Source organism: Lasiosphaeria miniovina, assembly GCF_030549165.1.
Source record: "Lasiosphaeria miniovina strain SMH2392-1A chromosome Unknown B0T26scaffold_5, whole genome shotgun sequence".
Lineage (NCBI taxonomy): Eukaryota > Fungi > Ascomycota > Sordariomycetes > Sordariales > Lasiosphaeriaceae > Lasiosphaeria > Lasiosphaeria miniovina.
Window position 1 is genome coordinate 2,815,881 of NW_026848224.1, and position 17,130 is coordinate 2,833,010.

A 17,130-nucleotide genomic window follows, 5' to 3' on the forward strand; every position below is an offset into this window, starting at 1 on the left:
ATACTTCACGCCCCTTAAGAACTACTATAGTTACCCCAGAGGTTCGCACACTCCGTATGCCAATCCTGGAGGATTATGGAGACGATCGGGTGCAGTGGAGGACTCCTAGAAAGGCACGTGATTACGTTGAGCAGGCAAAGAAGTTCGCACGCATCATCAAAGCAATGCCAGCGGATAAGCTCTTCCTCAGAAAGATTGGTAAGGCTTTGGATGAATAGGCCTTTGAACTGGCTATTAGGAAGCGAAAGATTGAAGGTCTAGAACACACTCTCGAATCAATAAGAGCCAGAAAGAAGAAGAAGGTTGAAGAAGATCCAAATACCACCTTTGCGAATATTCAGACTATTCGTGAGGCCCAGAGAGCTGTAGGGCGTGCAGCAGAGGTTTTAGAAGATGCGGAAGAAGCGGATGATTCAGAGGATATCAAAGATTGTATTGAAGTTTTGTAAATAAAAAGATCACCCTTTCTTTTGTTGGAGGGTTAGTTGGGACTCCTGCTTATGCAGAATGTTCTAAATCAGTAGTGTTCGCTTACCCCCCCACCTAACTTTATCTCCCGGAACTTATGTCCCGCAGGACCCAGGGCCTTAGCTTTCAACAGCTCAACTTAGCCTCGCTCGCTCGCCTTTGCCGCGTGTCAAAACTATTCAACGAGTACACAAGGTGGTGCCTCTACCACAGCCTCATACATTCTAGGACCAAATCAAAATGGTTCTTAATTGTGCGGACCAGCGTTACGCGAAGGGATCTCGGCAGACTCGTCAGGCACCTCGCTCTAGCTAATCCAGAACCGAATGATCCCGAAGACCCCGCCATCTTCTATCCAGAGGTCCTGTCTTATTGTACCAAACAAGTCGCTCTGAATCCGGACTGTTGTTTGCCCCTAGACGCCCTTAGTTTTACCGATTGGAATGGCTCAGAGAAGAACGCCATCCTCGCTATCATGATCAGCCTCTGTCCCAACTTGTCAACCCTCAATCAAACAACACGCATCAGTTCTTGTTTACACGCTGGTCTCGGTCTTTTGTCACGGTTGCGCCAAGCCGTCCATTCGCGATGAGTCTTCTGTGCCACCGGGACCGGAGAACCACAGCAGTAGTGGCCCGAGGACGAGAAGAACCAATATGCCGCCTATCCTCGGGAAGACTCTTCCTCCTCTGCGGATGAACTTGATGACGAAGGCTCTTCGTGGGAGATAGCCTCGACCAAGAGCCGGACGTCGACCGCCTCAGATGACGAATGGCAGAGTTTCTTGCGTCGCAATCCTCGCGGTCAAGTGGCAATGAGCCACCACCACGGCCACCTCCTTCACCAGGATTGGCCGGTGGTCCATCGACCGTCCCTTAAACCTTAAAAGTGCAAACAGTGTTCCCTGCAGCTGCGGGCTTATTCACTTCGCTTGGCCGAGGCTTTCGAAAAAGAGTGTTTCTACTCCGAGATTGTCCTCAAAATAGCCAAGCTATACGGGAATCCGCTGCCTGCAGACTCTCGCATCCGCTAGATCTCAGATCCATGGCATCAGATGAGTGTCCCATGCGGAACTTACGGCAGTGTTCTGCTGTTAGACTCGAGATATGAAAGCTATCCCGTAGGATTGTTTGTTCTGGCTGGTATAATTAATATCCTTTTTCGTCTCTAGCAATTAGAGCACATACAGATGAGCTGATTGTCATTCGCAGATGACCCGAAGCATTTTCGAGACTTGCCGGTTTACAAGACTTTTGGCGCCAATGCGGGCTCGGAAATAGGGTTTCTGAAAGTGCTTCACTGGATGCAAGACTGTATTGCTCTCCACCAGCGCTGTGCGAAAAACAGTAGCACACCGTTACCCCGCCGAGTCCTCGATCTCGAATCTCTAAACGCCAAAGACAATCTGAGCGTGCACGAGAGTGACAACGAAACAGGACGATACATGTGTCTGAGCCACTGCTGGGGCGGCTCCAAATACCCTGCCAAAACGACATCTCTCACCCTTGAGCAGAACAAAGAGAGCATTCCTTGGGACAGCCTGCCAAAAAAATTCCAGGATGCCATCGTGTTTACTCGATGGCTCAAGGTTAGGTACCTATGGATAGACTCTCTTTGCATTATTCAAGACAGCGGACAAGACTGGTTGGAGTCAGTGAAGATGGTCGACATATACCGGAACTCGTTCCTTACCATCGCATCCACGAGCGACGGCGGCGGTCTATTCTACCCCACACTACCAAAATACCAGTCTCAGATTATTTGGCTACGGTCCGGATGGGATGCCGTGCAACCTCTACTCTCGCTCCACAATCACTCAAATACGGACAGGGTGGACTGTACACGCAACATGGAGACGAAGGTCGCCAAGCCTTTCCGCTCCTCAGTCGCGCCTAGGTATACCAGGAAATCCTTCTCGCCAAGAGTCGCGCATTTGGCCAAATACGAGCGGAGCTGGGAGTTCATGGAACAGACGGCCTGCGAGTGCGGCTTTCCCGACGCCGACCCGCTGATGATTGGGCCGCTTCGTCCACATAAATCCTACCACAGCTAGTCTCTGGAGAGCCAGTCAGACAGCCAGGCACTGTAGGATAGATGGTGGAAGATTGTCGAGGAGTATTCAGGCCTCAAACTTACGGTGGGCAAAGACTGACTGCCAGCGCTGCTGGGGCTGGCGAGACAGATGCAATACCATCGGCCCAGAGATCGCTACCTCGCCGGCCTGTGGGCTGGATCCCTGTTCATGGATTTGCTTTGGAGGGCGAAGGAGTCGTGGGGAATGCCGACAGACAACTTCCACGTACAGGAGGTTATCGACCAGGGGAGTTCTCTAACTCTTGTTTCGAGACTCGCTGGCGAATGGCGCGCTCCCTCTTGGTCATGGGCCAGCGCTGACGGCCATGTATATTACATGTTGCAGGAGGACGAGGTCGAGACAGCCGCATACGCCAACTTAGTGAGCGTAAATTCGGTATTTACGTCCCCGGGTGACGAATCCGGCCAGCTACTGAGCGCCGAGATAGTATTGGAGGGGGGGTTAATTCCCGGCACCGTAAGTCACCACTCTTTCCCATCGACTCTTCTTCCTAATACGAAGGATGCTGATCAAAAAAAAAAAAAAAGTGGTATGAGCGCGTTAATCCCACCGGTCCGAGAGTGGACACGCACCTCAAAATCGGACCGACGGATGTTACAGCGTGGAGCATCGACCTTGAAAACTCTACAAGGTCTACGGCTTACATCTCGGAGTTCAGCTATCTTAGTCTCAGCGAGGCCGAGAAAGAAATGCCCTTTATTGACCGACCCTCGTCCACCGTCAGCCCCGAGGACCCCAGGGTGTTCCGCCTGCCAGTTTCCTCGTTCAATACCAGTAGCAGATATAACCGTAGTCGCCGCAGGGACTTCGACTTGCTGTTGCACGAGGTAGAAGCAGGATGTGGCGGTGAACAAAAATACAAGAGGGTCGGTTTGGCACAGGTGGATAGGGCGGCCAGAGAAGCGTTTCCGTTCGAGGACTGGCCGATGATCAGGTTTACCTCTGTCTAACAGCTGATTGTTTCTCATACTTCACCGGGCCTCTCCGTACATGGTTTGACGCATCGGCTGTCCAGGTGGCCACTGCTACGCAGTTGTGGGCGGGTATGTGGGGGCCCTTCCCTTATGATAGTGCAGTGGTTGAAAACAAATAAGACATGGACCACCTAGAGAGCTGTAGATAGATAACGCCATAGCTAACCACCAGGTTCAAAGGGGCTCCAGTCGGCGAAAGTTTCAATGTCAACTTCCCAAGACCTCCCAGCAAGAATCCTAGCACAGCCCACATGGCCCAGAGCCGGGTTCAGATTCCGCGAGACTGAGACATGGACAAGATGCCCGTCTTGAAGTCTCCATATGTCAAGCCCATCCCGAGTTTCCAGTTTGGCAGCATTAAGGTGGTCGCCAACTCTCCCCCCTTGAAACCATTTGAGAAAAGGCGGGCAGAAAATTCCGGATCCTGCTCGTTAATATTGTAATATGCTCCAACAAAACCCATCTCCATCCCAAAGGAATTCGACTGCTCCAAGTTCCCGTAACAAAACAGCGCAACAAAAAATGGGGCGCCCAATCTTTCTCGATGGCGGAAGGAAAAAATAGAATCGTTTTGTCTTTGGATAAACGGCGATATCTTGATGGACACTGGATCGTCGTAACTGTCACCTGGACAGCACCGTACGATGATGTATCCCGAACTCAAGGATGGGAAACGAGCGAAGGCCAGATAATTTATTCTGTTTTCGCGATAAACGTCTAATCGGTTTTGAAGATCGGTGCGTAGAGTAATAGTGACTTCCTCGAGGTCTTCGGGCAGCTCGTTGGGTTGGATTACCGTGATTTTAGGAGACCCTCTGACATACTCTTCTAGTCCTGTACGGAGGCGTTTGGGTGTGAAGTAGCAAAGACCATGATAGCCAGAGCGGCGGCATTTGAGAAAAATACGGCTGCGCGACGGGGTCGACAGCACCCTAAGAGACATGCCTTAGTTCGTGACCAAATAGCCGTTGCTGACGCTGTTTCTGGAGGCTCGGGAACCCGGGGAAGGAACCCACCCGGGACTAAATTAGAAGAACGATGGAGACGAAGTGAGCGGACTCCACAGCGAGGCTGTACCGAGGGAGCTCTGGGGTATTGACCATGCAAATATAGACTGGTTGTTGGAGTTGCATAGGATCTCGTGTTGGAGACGGAAGAACGCTCTCTGGCCGCCCTCGCCGTATAGCAACGGCATATTGATCCCGAAGATGCCCAGGAGGCAATAGCCGAGATCCTCCGCCCTAGTTGTTTCCCTTCTAGATGCCCATGAAATCCGACTTGCGATGCTGAACATCCGAATTGGGTTTCCCAGAAGAGCTTTACAGTCGATGCCCGTTATGCTGCTTAGTTGGTGTGCAAGATGCTTCCTCTCCCCAATCACGTCCCAGCTCTTGTTGAAGAAGATCACTGTCTTCGGAGCAATGAGCTCTTGAAGTGTCCAGCTGCGGGTAAACCAGCGACATCGCTTCAAGTCCGAAGACAAGGGCACAGATTCCTTCTCCGATGCGAGATCCTCGAGGTACGCATAGCAGACAGCTGCCTTGGCATACCAGTGGTACATCGAGTTGATAGCTTCTGTGATCTCGGCGCTGCTTCTCTCGTCGATGCAAACCGTATCGATCCAGGCGTATGCATATCCATCGCTTAGCGCTCGTGCGCAGCATGACTGAATTTTAAGAAACCCATTCTTGTGCTCGTGTTGCTGGCGTTGCTGATAATTTGAAAAGTCTTGGAGTGACAGTTCGTCCCCGCCCTAGGTATGGGACAAAATGGTAAACAGCGGCAAGTCAGAACCTAAAATAAGGGCTGGACCGACGACGAAATCGCCCTGGAATGGCTTCGCGATGTCTTCATTCCGGCTACGGCTCCGGAGGGCCCTAGAGAGGCCCGCTTACTAGTCCTTGACGGCCACCACAGTCACACAGCCTTCGACTACATGTAGCTATGCTTCCTGAATAACATCTACCTTGTTTACCTGCCCTCACACGCATCGCACGTTGTACAGCCTCTCGATTTGGGCGTCTTCTCGTCCCTAAAGCAACTGTACAGAAAAGTTCCTGACTTTGACGACCGTACAGTTAGAGGCTACGCTTGTGGGCAAAAGGACGATGCTTATGTGTTATTACAAGAGTGCGTCTCCTACTACCAGCAAATCGTCCCCGCATACTGTAGGTACAAAGGCGCCCAAGCGTTACAGCTCACACCGCCCAGGAAATTACCAAATTTTACACCCGAAATTTCCGCATTCGCTGGCTGCCCCGCTCCAAGCGCTGGCAACGCAGTTGTACCGCAATTACACCTCGCCGCCGTCGCCAACGTGAACATACTTCCGAATGCGGTAATTCCACCTCAGGGCCGTAGATTCACTCAAATCGTTCAAATCTGCAATAAAAAGCAAAGCTAACTTCGTTGAATTCGCTTACGTAACAGGGCCAAAAATGCAATAACTATCGTTAAAAAACTACAGCCTGCTTACACTACTCACAACTACATGCAACTGACAGCCTTACTGATCTATGCCTTCTAATGCCCGGGCAGTCAGTCGCGAAACCCTTCCACTTCGTGTAGGCCGTACAACACGACCTTCAACCACTGCAGAGGCTGTAGGGCCATGTGAAGCTCGTGATGTTGTGCCCCCCCGGCTAACACCCTGCGTACCTTGGTGTTGAACACTGCTTGTTGCTGTTACGGTACGGCTGAACTATGGTCTGTGGTGCCGTAATCATGCGCTAAGGCTGCAAGCCCCACTTGCAGCCTCACCCTAATCGGGACTAGCGTACACGTGACCCCATCCCACCACAAGACCAGCGCTTGCAGGACTCGCAGGCTTCTTCCTTTTCCTTTCCTTTCCTTTGCTTAATTACTTACGAATTCAGCCACTATTTACTTGCAGCTTTGCCTCTTGTATTTGCCTGCCTTCACAGTTGCCCTGCCAGCCCGGCTCCCTGTGCCACGGCCACCCCGGCTCCCTGAGCCCCGGTTACTACGGCGAGCCGGGTCCAAGTTATTGAAAGTACGGCGACGAGGCTCCACAGGCGCCTGGCTAAGGTCGTCGACGTCGTCGTCGTCAACATCGTCGTCAACATCGTGGTCGTCATCGTTAAGAGTAACGCCCTCCCACTATGAGACCGAAGTTCTTGACGTAATTAGAGGGTCGTAGTTTGACTGTGTTGAAGAGGGCAGAAGCGGCCCAGTCGTTCAAATCCTCGATAAGATCATCGAGGCTGTCATATTTGGTGTTGAAGAGCTTATGGGTGGCCGGTGGGTTCGAGAGTGGTGGTGGCGGCGGCGCATTTTCATCAGGCGCATCGCTAAGATCGCTTAGATATTCAAAAACGGACATTTCTATCACTAGTTTGTACTCCGCGACGAAGTAAGCGATCAAGATTTGAAGCTATACCGATGCATCGATTGAATGCAGTGCCGACAATGTTTTTTGGTGGTTGTGGAAGGTCGGTTGTAGTGGAAAGGTGTAAGGTTCGGTTGCATTGTGGTAAAAAGTGGTAAATTACTGCGCGGCAGAAAGTTGCCTGTACTGGCGGGCGGGGTATACAGTCAGGGTTAGGGTTATATGTAGTGAATTACAGTATGCGGGAACGATTTGACGGTAGTAGGAGACGCACTCTATTTAAAAGTCTTGAAATGGCCGCTATTCTTCACTAATCGTCAAGTCCTCAGTACCATCTCCCGGACACTTCCACAGCTCCAACGCTTCCATAACGCCAACACTTCTATGACCCCAACACTTCTATAACCCCAATACTTCCACAGCCAAACTCGCTCCCAGCCATCCACTCTGCACTTCACCACGCCTGTCCTCTCAACCGGCGTTACTCTGGCCCTGGCGCCCACCGGCGCTTTCGCTTGGGCCCAAGCGGGCGACGGAGTCTAGGTCGCCAATAATGTTATCTACTCCTGGGTTGGGAACTGTAAGTCTACTGGTAGCACTAGTTCCAGTCCTTGAGAAATAAGGATACTAGTTGCGCTAATTACCCTTCATTCGGAGCTCGTCAGACAAGAATTTTCACGAGTCGTGCACCAGGAAGTTAAGCGATATCGTCCTAACTAGTGCCGAGTGCGCATACTGGACGGATGCTCACGGCGGCCTAGGCTATGAATGTAGGTTCTCGTTTTTTTTAATCCGACCTAAAATCGCCCGCCTGCTGATGTGGGTGACCACCTACCTTGGACTGTTCTGTTACCAATAACTCGGTCGACTGTAAAGGGGCTACCCCGACCCCTTCCATATATGCCAGTACAACAAAGAAGACGGTACCTGCGACATCGGCTATTCGAGATGCCTCCAGTAAACGGGCTGTGACGGCCGTAGAGGGGGGACCTATTGTATCGAAACTGCCATCGGTGCATTTTCTTGCTTCCACTTGGTCAAAGCTTTTGTCTCCGAGTCATATCCGGCTAATATCGAGATGCCAGGTTGCGTAAGATGCAATTAATAGGGCTCTGCTTTCGGGGAAAGGGGAGAGGAATGTTGGAAAATAAGGAGAAATTTGGGAGCAGAGTGGTGTGGTGATGACGACGTATTCAGTAGAAGAGCTACATGTAGAGGAAAGAATTTGAAGAGAAATCAAGTATCACAACTTGCCCTTCGTGGAAACGCTCGTGACAGACCGTGGTAGACTTTAACTGGTCTTTCGCGAAAAGCTGCCACCTGAATTTACAGAGCTCCGATGAGATACAGAGGACTGCTTATTCGCCTAAACCAAGTTTGGGTAGGATTCCTGGTGGTGTCCTGAGCATCGCCTAATGTTGGAACAACGCGCTAGTCAGCCGCAGATGTGGCGGTGGAGGCGCAAGCAGCCACATGTGGCTGTGGAGGGGCAGGGGGCAGGGCCACCGAACCTAAATAAGTGGCCTACGGCCACTTCCACCTTCCTTCTCAGAGATACACATAGAAAACGAAATCCAACACTTGAACCACCAGTATACGGCGCGCAGCACGCCCTGTTGATTCTAGTACCGGTATCTGTTGATTCTAACACCTAAGTAATGTCTGAGCAATAGTCTAAGTGCCTGGAGGCGGCGGGGATAATTTTTGCGCAAGACAACATAATAGGTCAATCCCTTCAAAGGCTCAGCATTTCCGCACGAAGCGTGAATGCCATCAGCTTTCCGTTATGTCTTTTTATTGATTCTCAAAATTTGACTCTCCTTCAACCCTCAACCCTTGACTCTCATTCAACTAGCTGCCACAGTAGCCATAATGATGGCCTCCGGGGATGCGTTGCTCCGCTTCGTAGCCAATGTATCAGTTTCCGTCTTTTATGAGGTCCTCTTTCAGCCGCTGGAGGTGTTTGCTGTAACATGTGCCACACATGGGGGCTTTTGTATTAGTGGCTAACCTCATGAACCTGCTGTAGACACATATGTGGGCTCTGGACGTAAGGGTATGGTTGTCACGGTACCTTGCTAGAAGTTAGTCACCTACGGAAGCGGCCAAATAGGTGCTATTAGAGGAGTACCCACCAGCTCGCACAATTCCTTTCCGCCGCCCGATACACCACCTAATCTCAACAACTGTGTTAGGGTTGGACTTGTTGGAGATATCTGCTAGGTATAAGGCCCATTTTGTTAACCGCTCAGTAGTGATTATACTGAGTAAAAGCACGTGACGTGTTGGCCTAATTCTCGGCCCACGGTAGGTTGACTTCGTTGCCCAGAACTGGGCCAAGACACACGGGCCAGTCCTTGCAGTCCCGAAACATGGACCATTTAAGGCATCCAGCATGCGCGTAAATCCGGAACTGGATGCTACCTGGGAGCTACTCCTGTAGATCACGCGTCATCTACGTTCCATCGAAAAGCAACTCTAGCCGGGGGACTGAAAGCGGTCCTCCAAGGCTGCGAAGCGGCTACGTTTGGGATCATCAGGGAAAGCTTAGGGCAAATCAGCCATAGCTCACCCTAGCTCACCCCAGCTCAGGAGTACGAACTGAAAAGAAATTTTTGTAAGCCCAGATTCGTCTCAGACAACCAGGCTGTTTTGAATGTGGGGACTTTATTTGTCGTGAGTCATCACAGCAGCAGCCTTCCAAAAACAAATCAACATGGCAGACACGAGCCCGCAGCAAACGAGAAAAGCGAGAGAGAGAGAGATGGAAGGGTATCTCGGAATAAATAACACAGCAAAACCAGCAGAACCAAACCTCATATCTCCTGCCCCTCGAGCTCCTTCTCTGTCCATTCCCACAGCTTCGCGGCGAGCTCATCATCCTCCCCACGCGCATGTTTCTTGCCCCCCTTCTTGCCGACCGGGACATAGTACAGCCCGCTCTCGACATGCGCAGCCGGGGCCGTCGCCGCCCACAGCTGGCTCCTGGCGCCGGTCTCGGTCGACACGGTCAACAGCGCATTTGCGACGGGGAGGACGAGCAGGCGGATGGCGAGGTAGCGCGCACTGAGATTGTGCGCGAGGTTGGTGCTCACCAGGCCCGGGTGCACGGCGGCGGCGCGCAGCTGCCCGGGGAAGCGGCGCGCCAGCTCGCGCGCGAACAGGATGTTGGCCAGCTTGCTCTGGCCGTAGCGCGCGACCGTGTTCAGCTCGGCCGCCTGCGTGCTCTTGAGGCTGTCAAACAGGATGCCCGGCGGGGGCGCCATGGCGTGGCCATCGGATGATACCACTACGACGCGCACGTCCGGGTTGGGTGTGGTCGCGGCGGTTTGCAGCAGGAGCGGTGTCAGCAGCTTGGTGAGGAGTGCGTGGCCCATGTGGTTGGTGCCGAACTGGTCCTCGTAGCCGTCGGCGGTGAGCGCGGCGGTCGTGGCCATGATGCCGGCGTTGAGCAGCAGGATGTCGAGGCGGGCGGACTCGGCCACGACGCGCTTGGCGGCGGCGCGGACCGAGGCGAAGGACGCCAGGTCGAGGTCGAGCGCCTTGATGATTGTGGCTGCGGGGGTGGAGCCGGCGGGGAGCTGGGCGGCGATGTCGTCGGCGGCCTGCTGGCCGCGCTCCAGCTTTCGCGCCGCCAGCCATACGACGGCGGGCTTGCCGTACCGCGCGAGGTCCAGCACCGACTGCTTGCCCAGGCCGCTGTTGCCGCCCGTCACGAGGACGACCTTGCCCGCGAGCGACGGCATGTCTTTGGCGGCATTGAAGGTGGTGGCGCCGCCGAAAAGGGATGAGAAGGCCATGATTGGTTCGTTAGGGGCTTGGCGTAGTGTTGTTGGGCAATTGAGAGCGTGCAAGAAGTTGACGAGATTGATGCCTACTTCGGTAAAGGTGGCTAGTGATATAAATATAGAGGGAAACCGGGATTCCTCGGCAGCTCGAGGGCACCGACAGCCGCTCAGTTCGGGGAGATGCAGGTCCCGTGGTCAAAAGTGGCCGTGGCGAGTGGGGAAACGGATGAATTAAGCCCGTCATTGATGCCATTGTGTCCGGGCTCCGACGGGCGGCTGTCTTGGTTTATTTCTAGACTAGCGTGGTCACTGGTAGCATCAAGCACCGTTGAAGACTGTATGCTGCGGAGATCTGCGGAATACCGCTAAAGCTGAATAATGGCGTGCTGCACTGGGGGGTGGGGAGGGATGCCATGATTGGTAATTGCCACTTCCTCGACATATAGCATCGGCCGTGGCCAACCATTGATGCGAGAAAAGTTCTCGCGGGAGGGATCTTAAATCCAGGTCTAGTGCAGAAGCACGGCTAACCAGCCAACCATCGACGAGAAAAAAGTTCTCGTATCATCGTATGGTCATGGTTGTGAATGTGGAGAACCCATCCGTAAACCGGAGTTAATTCCGGCCCGACTTGCCAAGTTTTGCCAAGACAGATCGCCCTCTAAACGCAGTTGCACCGGCTTACATCTTAAACGTTAGATTAACTTCACATTAACCTCTACCCCGACTCGAGCAAACCACCTACATACAGTCACCGTGATATCTTCCTTCCTAACCTCTTATGCGTAAAAAAGCAGGCTAGGCATGTAATCGCGTACTAAATTAGGTAATATCCCCCCTCTACACGAGCCTTCCTAGTTCCTTAACATCACCCCCAAAGCCTAGACTTGATTCGACACTGCCCCCCCATGCGGCTCAGACACTAGGCCTTGCAGGCTCGCATCCACCGTCTCACTCTCGAAATTTTATCAGCGGCATCCATCGGATCACGTATCGGCGTGTTGGAATTTTCTTGTACCAGACCCAGCACAATGTCGCCACCACTCCAATGAAGACGATGCCCAGCGAAACCGACAGCCCGATCTTAAGATTTAACATGGACGACTGCTCACTGCTATCACTACTACTGCTGGCGCCAGCTCCGCCCGTCTTGTCCGGCGTGCAGGTGGTGACGATGTCGTCGTCGGGCGGCGAGGCGACGCGCGGGCTGAGCGAGAACGAATTGTTGGCGTAGTCCACGCGCAGGTAGTTCTGTGACAAAAACACGCCGCCGAGGACGGGAGTGTCGCGGCCGAGGTCGCTGTCGCCTGTTTGCACGGCCGCCATGGCGCGCGAAGCGTTAACCACAGCGTACTTTCCCTGCGAGTCGCTGCCGCGTTCGTTGGAGACGAGCTCGTAGTGCGGGATGACGGACGTGTAGCCGTTGGCCAGCCGGATGGTCAGCGTGCCCATCAGCGGCTCGCGGTCGAGCGGGTACGTTTGCTGGGTGAAGTCCGGGCCGCCGTCGCCGGGGCTGGCGACCCAGTTCGTGAGGCCCTGCCACTTGGCGAACATGGCCGGCGTGAAAGCGAAGGCGTTCTGTATGGTGTCGATGCACGCCGTCACCTTGGAGTCCGGGTCGCCGAACAGCGAGTGGTTGCCCGCGGCGTTGCTCAGCACCACGTCCGCCAGCAGCACCTGCAGCGGGCAGTTGATAGGCGCCGACGCGCTCCACATCTGGAAGTGCGCCGTCGACGCGTCGCCGCCGTGCCGCGCCGCGTTGTGTCCGCCTACGACCAGCTGCCCGTCGCGCGGGTGCGCCTGCGACCGCGAGCCGTAATCGATGCCGAACGCGCCGCTGGGTGCGAGTCCGCCGCTGACGAGCCGCTCGAGCACGGATGACTTAGGGCCCATGGCCAGCGCGCTCTTGTTTAGCGCGTCGTGGTTTCCCCAGACTTCGAGGGGAAAGTCGGCGATGGCGGCGGGGCCGTCGGTGAAGTTGGCCCCGACGTAGCCCTGGAGAACGGTAGTCCCGTCGCTGGGTCTGGGGTCGATGGTTCTGGCGCTCTTTGTCAGGACTCCCTAATCAAGCATAGATTGGGGCCATGTCCTTTTGGACGTACGAAACATTCCAGTCCTTGGGGTTGTAGACCTGCTTGAACGAGCTCCCGGTGGTCTGAAACACACTCCCCGACGAGCCTTCGCAACCAATGACACCGGAGGTATTGGTGGTGGACTGGCAGTCAAGAAAGTTTCTCACGCGAGTGTTGTTGAGGATGGTCGATAAGCGCAGCCCCTGAACCTGGTCGCCGCCGAGAACGACCCGGATGCCGCGGTTTATGGCAATACCATCGGGAAAGGTGACATTCTAGTTATTCCGTGGTTAATATTGATCCACAGCCAGACGGCGTTGCAACTTGACTGCGTGCGTCACAGTTGGGTCTGGACTCTGGACTCTGGAGGAGGGCGACTTACCGTGATGGGCAACACCAACGGCCCAATGGAGCAGTTGTTCGCGTGCGCGACCTGGGCGTCTAGAAGCAGCCAGACAAAGAGGTACTCGGCCAGCCAGAGCAGAGTCATCGCTTAATTGGGCAAGGGATGATTCAAGTCCGTCGAGGATTGCGTGGCGATTCGTGGCTGTGGCACGGGCGGTTGCTCCGCTCTCTGTGTTTTTGGGAACTGAGAGCATCGCGAGTGTGGGACCGCCAGCTTAAGACACAGCTCAAAGACCGAGACTCCCCCCATGCCGTGCATGTGGTGTAGTAGGACACAGCTTCCATTATCGCGTGTAAGAGGCCTCAGTACGCAGCCTGATGCTGTCCGACGAGGCTGTCGAGAAATAACTACTGCAGAGGTGCCTGGAGCTGATAAAGGCGTATTGGAGGATTGACATGTTGATTGGCGGCAGGTCTGAGGCTAGCCCTCAACCAGACAGGTACATCGCGACAAGGCGTATTTGGCGGTGGCGGAGCAGCGTTAGGGTCGGCGGCTCGACCGCGCCGTGATTAGTTGCGGCTAACGCTTTGCCCGAGTTTGGAATAATTGCATGGTGGCTTTCAAGCTGAAGAGAATGCGGGATTTCAGGTCTTTGGGCTAAATCATTGGGACAGGGGGGTGTTACTACCAAACACCAATGAAATGAAACCCAAGAAGTGCTTTTTACGTCTGCTGGTTTTTATGCGCTCATGGAAGTGGAATCATCGAGATTTCATGAATTTACTCCGTAAAATTCCTGATGCGGCGACACCAACTATTTAGACGGAACTTTAAAGCAATCTGCCGTCTCGCAATAACGACTTGAGTATAATCGTGCTTCGGGTAGCCGGTGATACTATCGTGATTCTACACAAGCTCTTTCAAACTTAATTATTTTCAAAGCTTCCGTTCAGCAAGGGCGTGGCTGATGTTTTGGCTAAATAGCCCTCTGCTTGGCTGGGCTTCCCGCCCCTTCCTATGTGCGTCGTTCGAGTATGTGTGCGCTATCTAGAACATCCCTCAAAACATCACGGCAGCCGACACACTTCCTCTACAAGCCACTAAGGAAAAGCTCAAAGCTACGCGTGGGAATCGCGCTAGTAAAGACAAAACGAACCCTCACGTCCTAACCCAGGACATGATCCCGATCAGACAACGAGAGCCGCGGCGTCAAGTGGGAGGACGAATATCCCAAGCGGGAGAGCACCTGGTAGGCGTCGCAAGTCAGGCTCGGAGATCATCGCTCGCATTTTCCGCCGGGTGTGGCCACCCCTTGAACCACCTAGCTACTGCCCCTGCTAATCACCAAAGCCTTTTTGGGTTGACAAAACAGTTTACAGAGTCCATAGGGTGCCAGCAGGGATGTTGGGCAGAGACGTTCGCAAACCAAGACCCCCCGTCCAAAAAGAACTCCAAAAAAAGAAGGACGAGAAAGACAAAAAGGGAAAAAAACTCAGTCAAACTTCAATGCATTATTGGGACTGTGGAAGAAGCTATTTGTGTTGTTCTCAGTGAATCCTCTCGCGACTCCGACTGAAGCTGTGGGCCACCCTCCCAAAGGTGCCGTGCTGGTCTGCACAGGGCGGACGGAAGCACTTACTACATCGGCACCGACAAGAAGAAGCCTATTGCTGTGAGTATAAAGAAGGAGACCGAGTCCAAGATGGCCCGGTTGTCACGATCCGGGGACAAAAACACGCCGCCGTACACCTAGACGAAGGGAGACAAGAGTCAAGGCGCCTGACGGACCCGACTTCAAAAGTTAGAGAAGACGGGACCCGCCCCGCGCCGAAGACTGACCCTCTACCACTCTGCGCTGCTCTTGAGACCTACTATACTATCAGCGCCTACTATATTATCAGCGACTTTGGACTTGACCGGTCCTTCGAACGGACCCTGGTCGTAGAACGTAGTGCTTCAATGCTGAGAGGTACGAGAACCTTCATGTCGAACGGCGACAAACCCCGCTCGGCTGGTGTTGCAGCTCGGTTGCCTTCTCTCTATTCTCTGATCGTCTTGCGCTTCAAGTTCGCAAACGCGTGCGTCAGTGGCAAGAAGAGCAGCGACCGTTGGCTAGTCCGTCTGCCCTTCCTAGGGAGGTGGCTAGAGCTAGCTAACGCAGAGCTCCGTTTCCCCCCGCTGACATTAATTAGTAGGCGCCCTAAGCCTCCAAAGTCATACAGTTAGATTTTACTGACAAACGGAGGCATCTCAGTAATAATTCCCCCGAGCGTGAGATAGGCTTGATAGACGCACCGGCCTCAGTAATCAAGCCGCCGGCAGGACGTGTCCCGCGTCGAGCATTGGGCACCGACGGTCTTGCACCAAGCCTGGCAGTTGATGCGCTCTGGTGCAACTCGTGCCGCAGCCGGATTTGCGCTAGGACCGAGTAAGCCTTCGTGACATGCTGGTTCCAGGCCACGGGCGGCTAGCCAATCATTAATGAGAGGCGATGTGGAGAGACTCAGCAACCCTGTGGCGGGGGCTGAAGGCTCGGCGCTGTTTGTAGGCCTGACCAGCCACGCGAGCCTGGTGGGGTGACCCTCTTGTTCGAGGCAGCGGGGGAATGGATGGGTTACGGGCACTAATTAGCTTGCCTGGCACAGAGACGGGACGGTTCACAAACATGGCTGATCTGCATCGGTCAAGCTGAAGTTTTCCAAAGCATAGCTAACTAAATAGTAAAACAGGAAATGAAATATCCAGCCGTTTTACTTCAGGTCAGCGGGGAACTTGGGGCTCTTCTTGATGAAGTCGATCCAGGTGGTCAGCTTGTCCTCGACCAAGGCGTGCGTCTCGTCGAGGCTGGCGCCGCCGTAGTAGCCGAACTCGTCGAAGAGCTGGAAGTTCTCGTAGAGCTCGAGCGCGGCAAAGTCGGGCATGCCGACGCTCGTGAGGTAGTTCTTGAACGTGTCCGCGGGCAGCTGGTAGTACGTGGCCGTCTTGCCGGCCTCGGGGAACAGCTTTTTGAAGTCCTCGACGACCTGCGCGGGCGACGTGTATTCAGTGGCGCCGTAGATGCGCTTGCCCAGGAGCTTGTCGCGGTTGAGCACGATGGCCTTGACGTACTTGCCCGTGTCGGCCGTGTCGAAGATGGGGATCGTGGCGTTGATGGTGACGGGGAAGCTCAGCGTCCATGCGTTATTTGGCGGGCTTGGCCGGAACGAGTCTGGGATGTTGGAGAGGTAGAAGCCCGGCATGAAGAAGGTGGACGGAATGCCGACTTCTCTAGCATATTCCTCTACGTCGGCCTTGCTGTCGAAGTGGTAGACGTTGGCAAACTTGCCATTCGAGACTTGGGCAGTACCATGTTAGCACACTTCTGATTGACGTCTCGTCCCAGACTGAGTAATTATATTGATTGCAGACTTACGATTGCTGATGTTGAGCAACGAGCTCCAGATGAAGTGCTGAACACCAGCTTCCTTGGCCGCATCGACGATATTTTTGCCTTGCTTTACCTCGAGGTCACGGTCCAGCTTCTCCCAGTAGTTTGTGACTGCGAAGACGGCGTAGGAGCCGGCAAGCACTCTGGCGACCGATGCCTTGTCGTTGAGGTCGGCCTGCCAGATTGTGTTAGCAACGGCGTTCTAGCTAAGCCAAGTTGCAACCATGTTAGTGCACTGGGTGGTCGGTGACTTACGGCAACGACTTCTGCTCCCTTGGATTCAAGCTTCTTGGCCGAGTCCTTGGTCACATCGCGCGTGACGGCGCGGACGGCCCAGTTATCCTTGAGCTTGGGGTCATTGAGGAAGATGTCGGCTACAGAGCCGCCCTGCGCGCCAGTGGCGCCAAAGACAGTGATGATCTTCTTGCCTGCCATTGTGTGATTTTTGTCTGCCGGACACGTAGAGAGAGGGGTAATTGCGGCGATACAGTTGTGGCGGCGGTGGTATCGTCGGACAGTTGCGGCTGTTTGATGGTAGTTATGATTGTTGATGCGTGTTGGAAAGTGAACTGATGATGGACAATCAAAAAGAACAGCGTGAGGCGGGGTGA

The 17,130-nt window shown here is 53.9% G+C and overlaps 7 protein-coding genes across 7 annotated transcripts; 2 read left to right on the plus strand and 5 right to left on the minus strand.

Moving 5' to 3' along the window:
• Positions 1 to 1,699: 1,699 nt before the first annotated feature.
• B0T26DRAFT_606031 (heterokaryon incompatibility protein-domain-containing protein) lies at positions 1,700 to 2,209 on the plus strand (the record flags this gene model as incomplete). The annotated part of the gene is made up of 1 exon (XM_060435820.1): positions 1,700 to 2,209. A coding segment is annotated over one exon (510 nt), but the record flags the coding sequence as incomplete, so codon positions are not given.
• A 441-nt stretch (positions 2,210 to 2,650) lies between these two features.
• On the plus strand, positions 2,651 to 3,513 carry B0T26DRAFT_677589 (uncharacterized protein; the record flags this gene model as incomplete). The annotated part of the gene is made up of 2 exons (XM_060440119.1): positions 2,651 to 3,019; positions 3,091 to 3,513. 2 exons carry the CDS (start codon positions 2,651 to 2,653, stop codon positions 3,511 to 3,513), a joined length of 792 nt encoding a protein of 263 aa, XP_060294551.1.
• A 1,051-nt stretch (positions 3,514 to 4,564) lies between these two features.
• On the minus strand, positions 4,565 to 5,391 carry B0T26DRAFT_742034 (uncharacterized protein; the record flags this gene model as incomplete). The annotated part of the gene is made up of 2 exons (XM_060444053.1): positions 4,565 to 5,290; positions 5,350 to 5,391. The coding sequence occupies 2 exons, from the start codon at positions 5,389 to 5,391 to the stop codon at positions 4,565 to 4,567; spliced, it is 768 nt and encodes a 255-aa protein (XP_060294552.1).
• Positions 5,392 to 5,940: 549 nt separating this feature from the next.
• On the minus strand, positions 5,941 to 7,000 carry B0T26DRAFT_716827 (uncharacterized protein; the record flags this gene model as incomplete). The annotated part of the gene is given in 4 exon segments (XM_060442293.1): positions 5,941 to 5,984; positions 5,995 to 6,220; positions 6,466 to 6,858; positions 6,938 to 7,000. Coding segments are annotated over 2 exon segments (268 nt in total), but the record flags the coding sequence as incomplete, so codon positions are not given.
• Positions 7,001 to 9,702: 2,702 nt separating this feature from the next.
• B0T26DRAFT_649286 (short-chain dehydrogenase/reductase) lies at positions 9,703 to 10,686 on the minus strand (the record flags this gene model as incomplete). The annotated part of the gene is made up of 1 exon (XM_060438071.1): positions 9,703 to 10,686. One exon carries the CDS (start codon positions 10,684 to 10,686, stop codon positions 9,703 to 9,705), a length of 984 nt encoding a protein of 327 aa, XP_060294554.1.
• A 522-nt stretch (positions 10,687 to 11,208) lies between these two features.
• B0T26DRAFT_716833 (uncharacterized protein) lies at positions 11,209 to 12,466 on the minus strand. Its single transcript, XM_060442294.1, has 2 exons — positions 11,555 to 12,466; positions 11,209 to 11,500 (listed from the first exon to the last, which is right to left on the minus strand). The coding sequence occupies exon 1, from the start codon at positions 12,388 to 12,390 to the stop codon at positions 11,626 to 11,628; it is 765 nt and encodes a 254-aa protein (XP_060294555.1). The 5' UTR covers positions 12,391 to 12,466; the 3' UTR covers positions 11,209 to 11,500; positions 11,555 to 11,625.
• Positions 12,467 to 15,842: 3,376 nt separating this feature from the next.
• On the minus strand, positions 15,843 to 16,954 carry B0T26DRAFT_648695 (NmrA-like family-domain-containing protein; the record flags this gene model as incomplete). Its single annotated transcript, XM_060438019.1, has 3 exons — positions 15,843 to 16,426; positions 16,505 to 16,694; positions 16,775 to 16,954. The coding sequence occupies 3 exons, from the start codon at positions 16,952 to 16,954 to the stop codon at positions 15,843 to 15,845; spliced, it is 954 nt and encodes a 317-aa protein (XP_060294556.1).
• Positions 16,955 to 17,130: the final 176 nt, after the last annotated feature.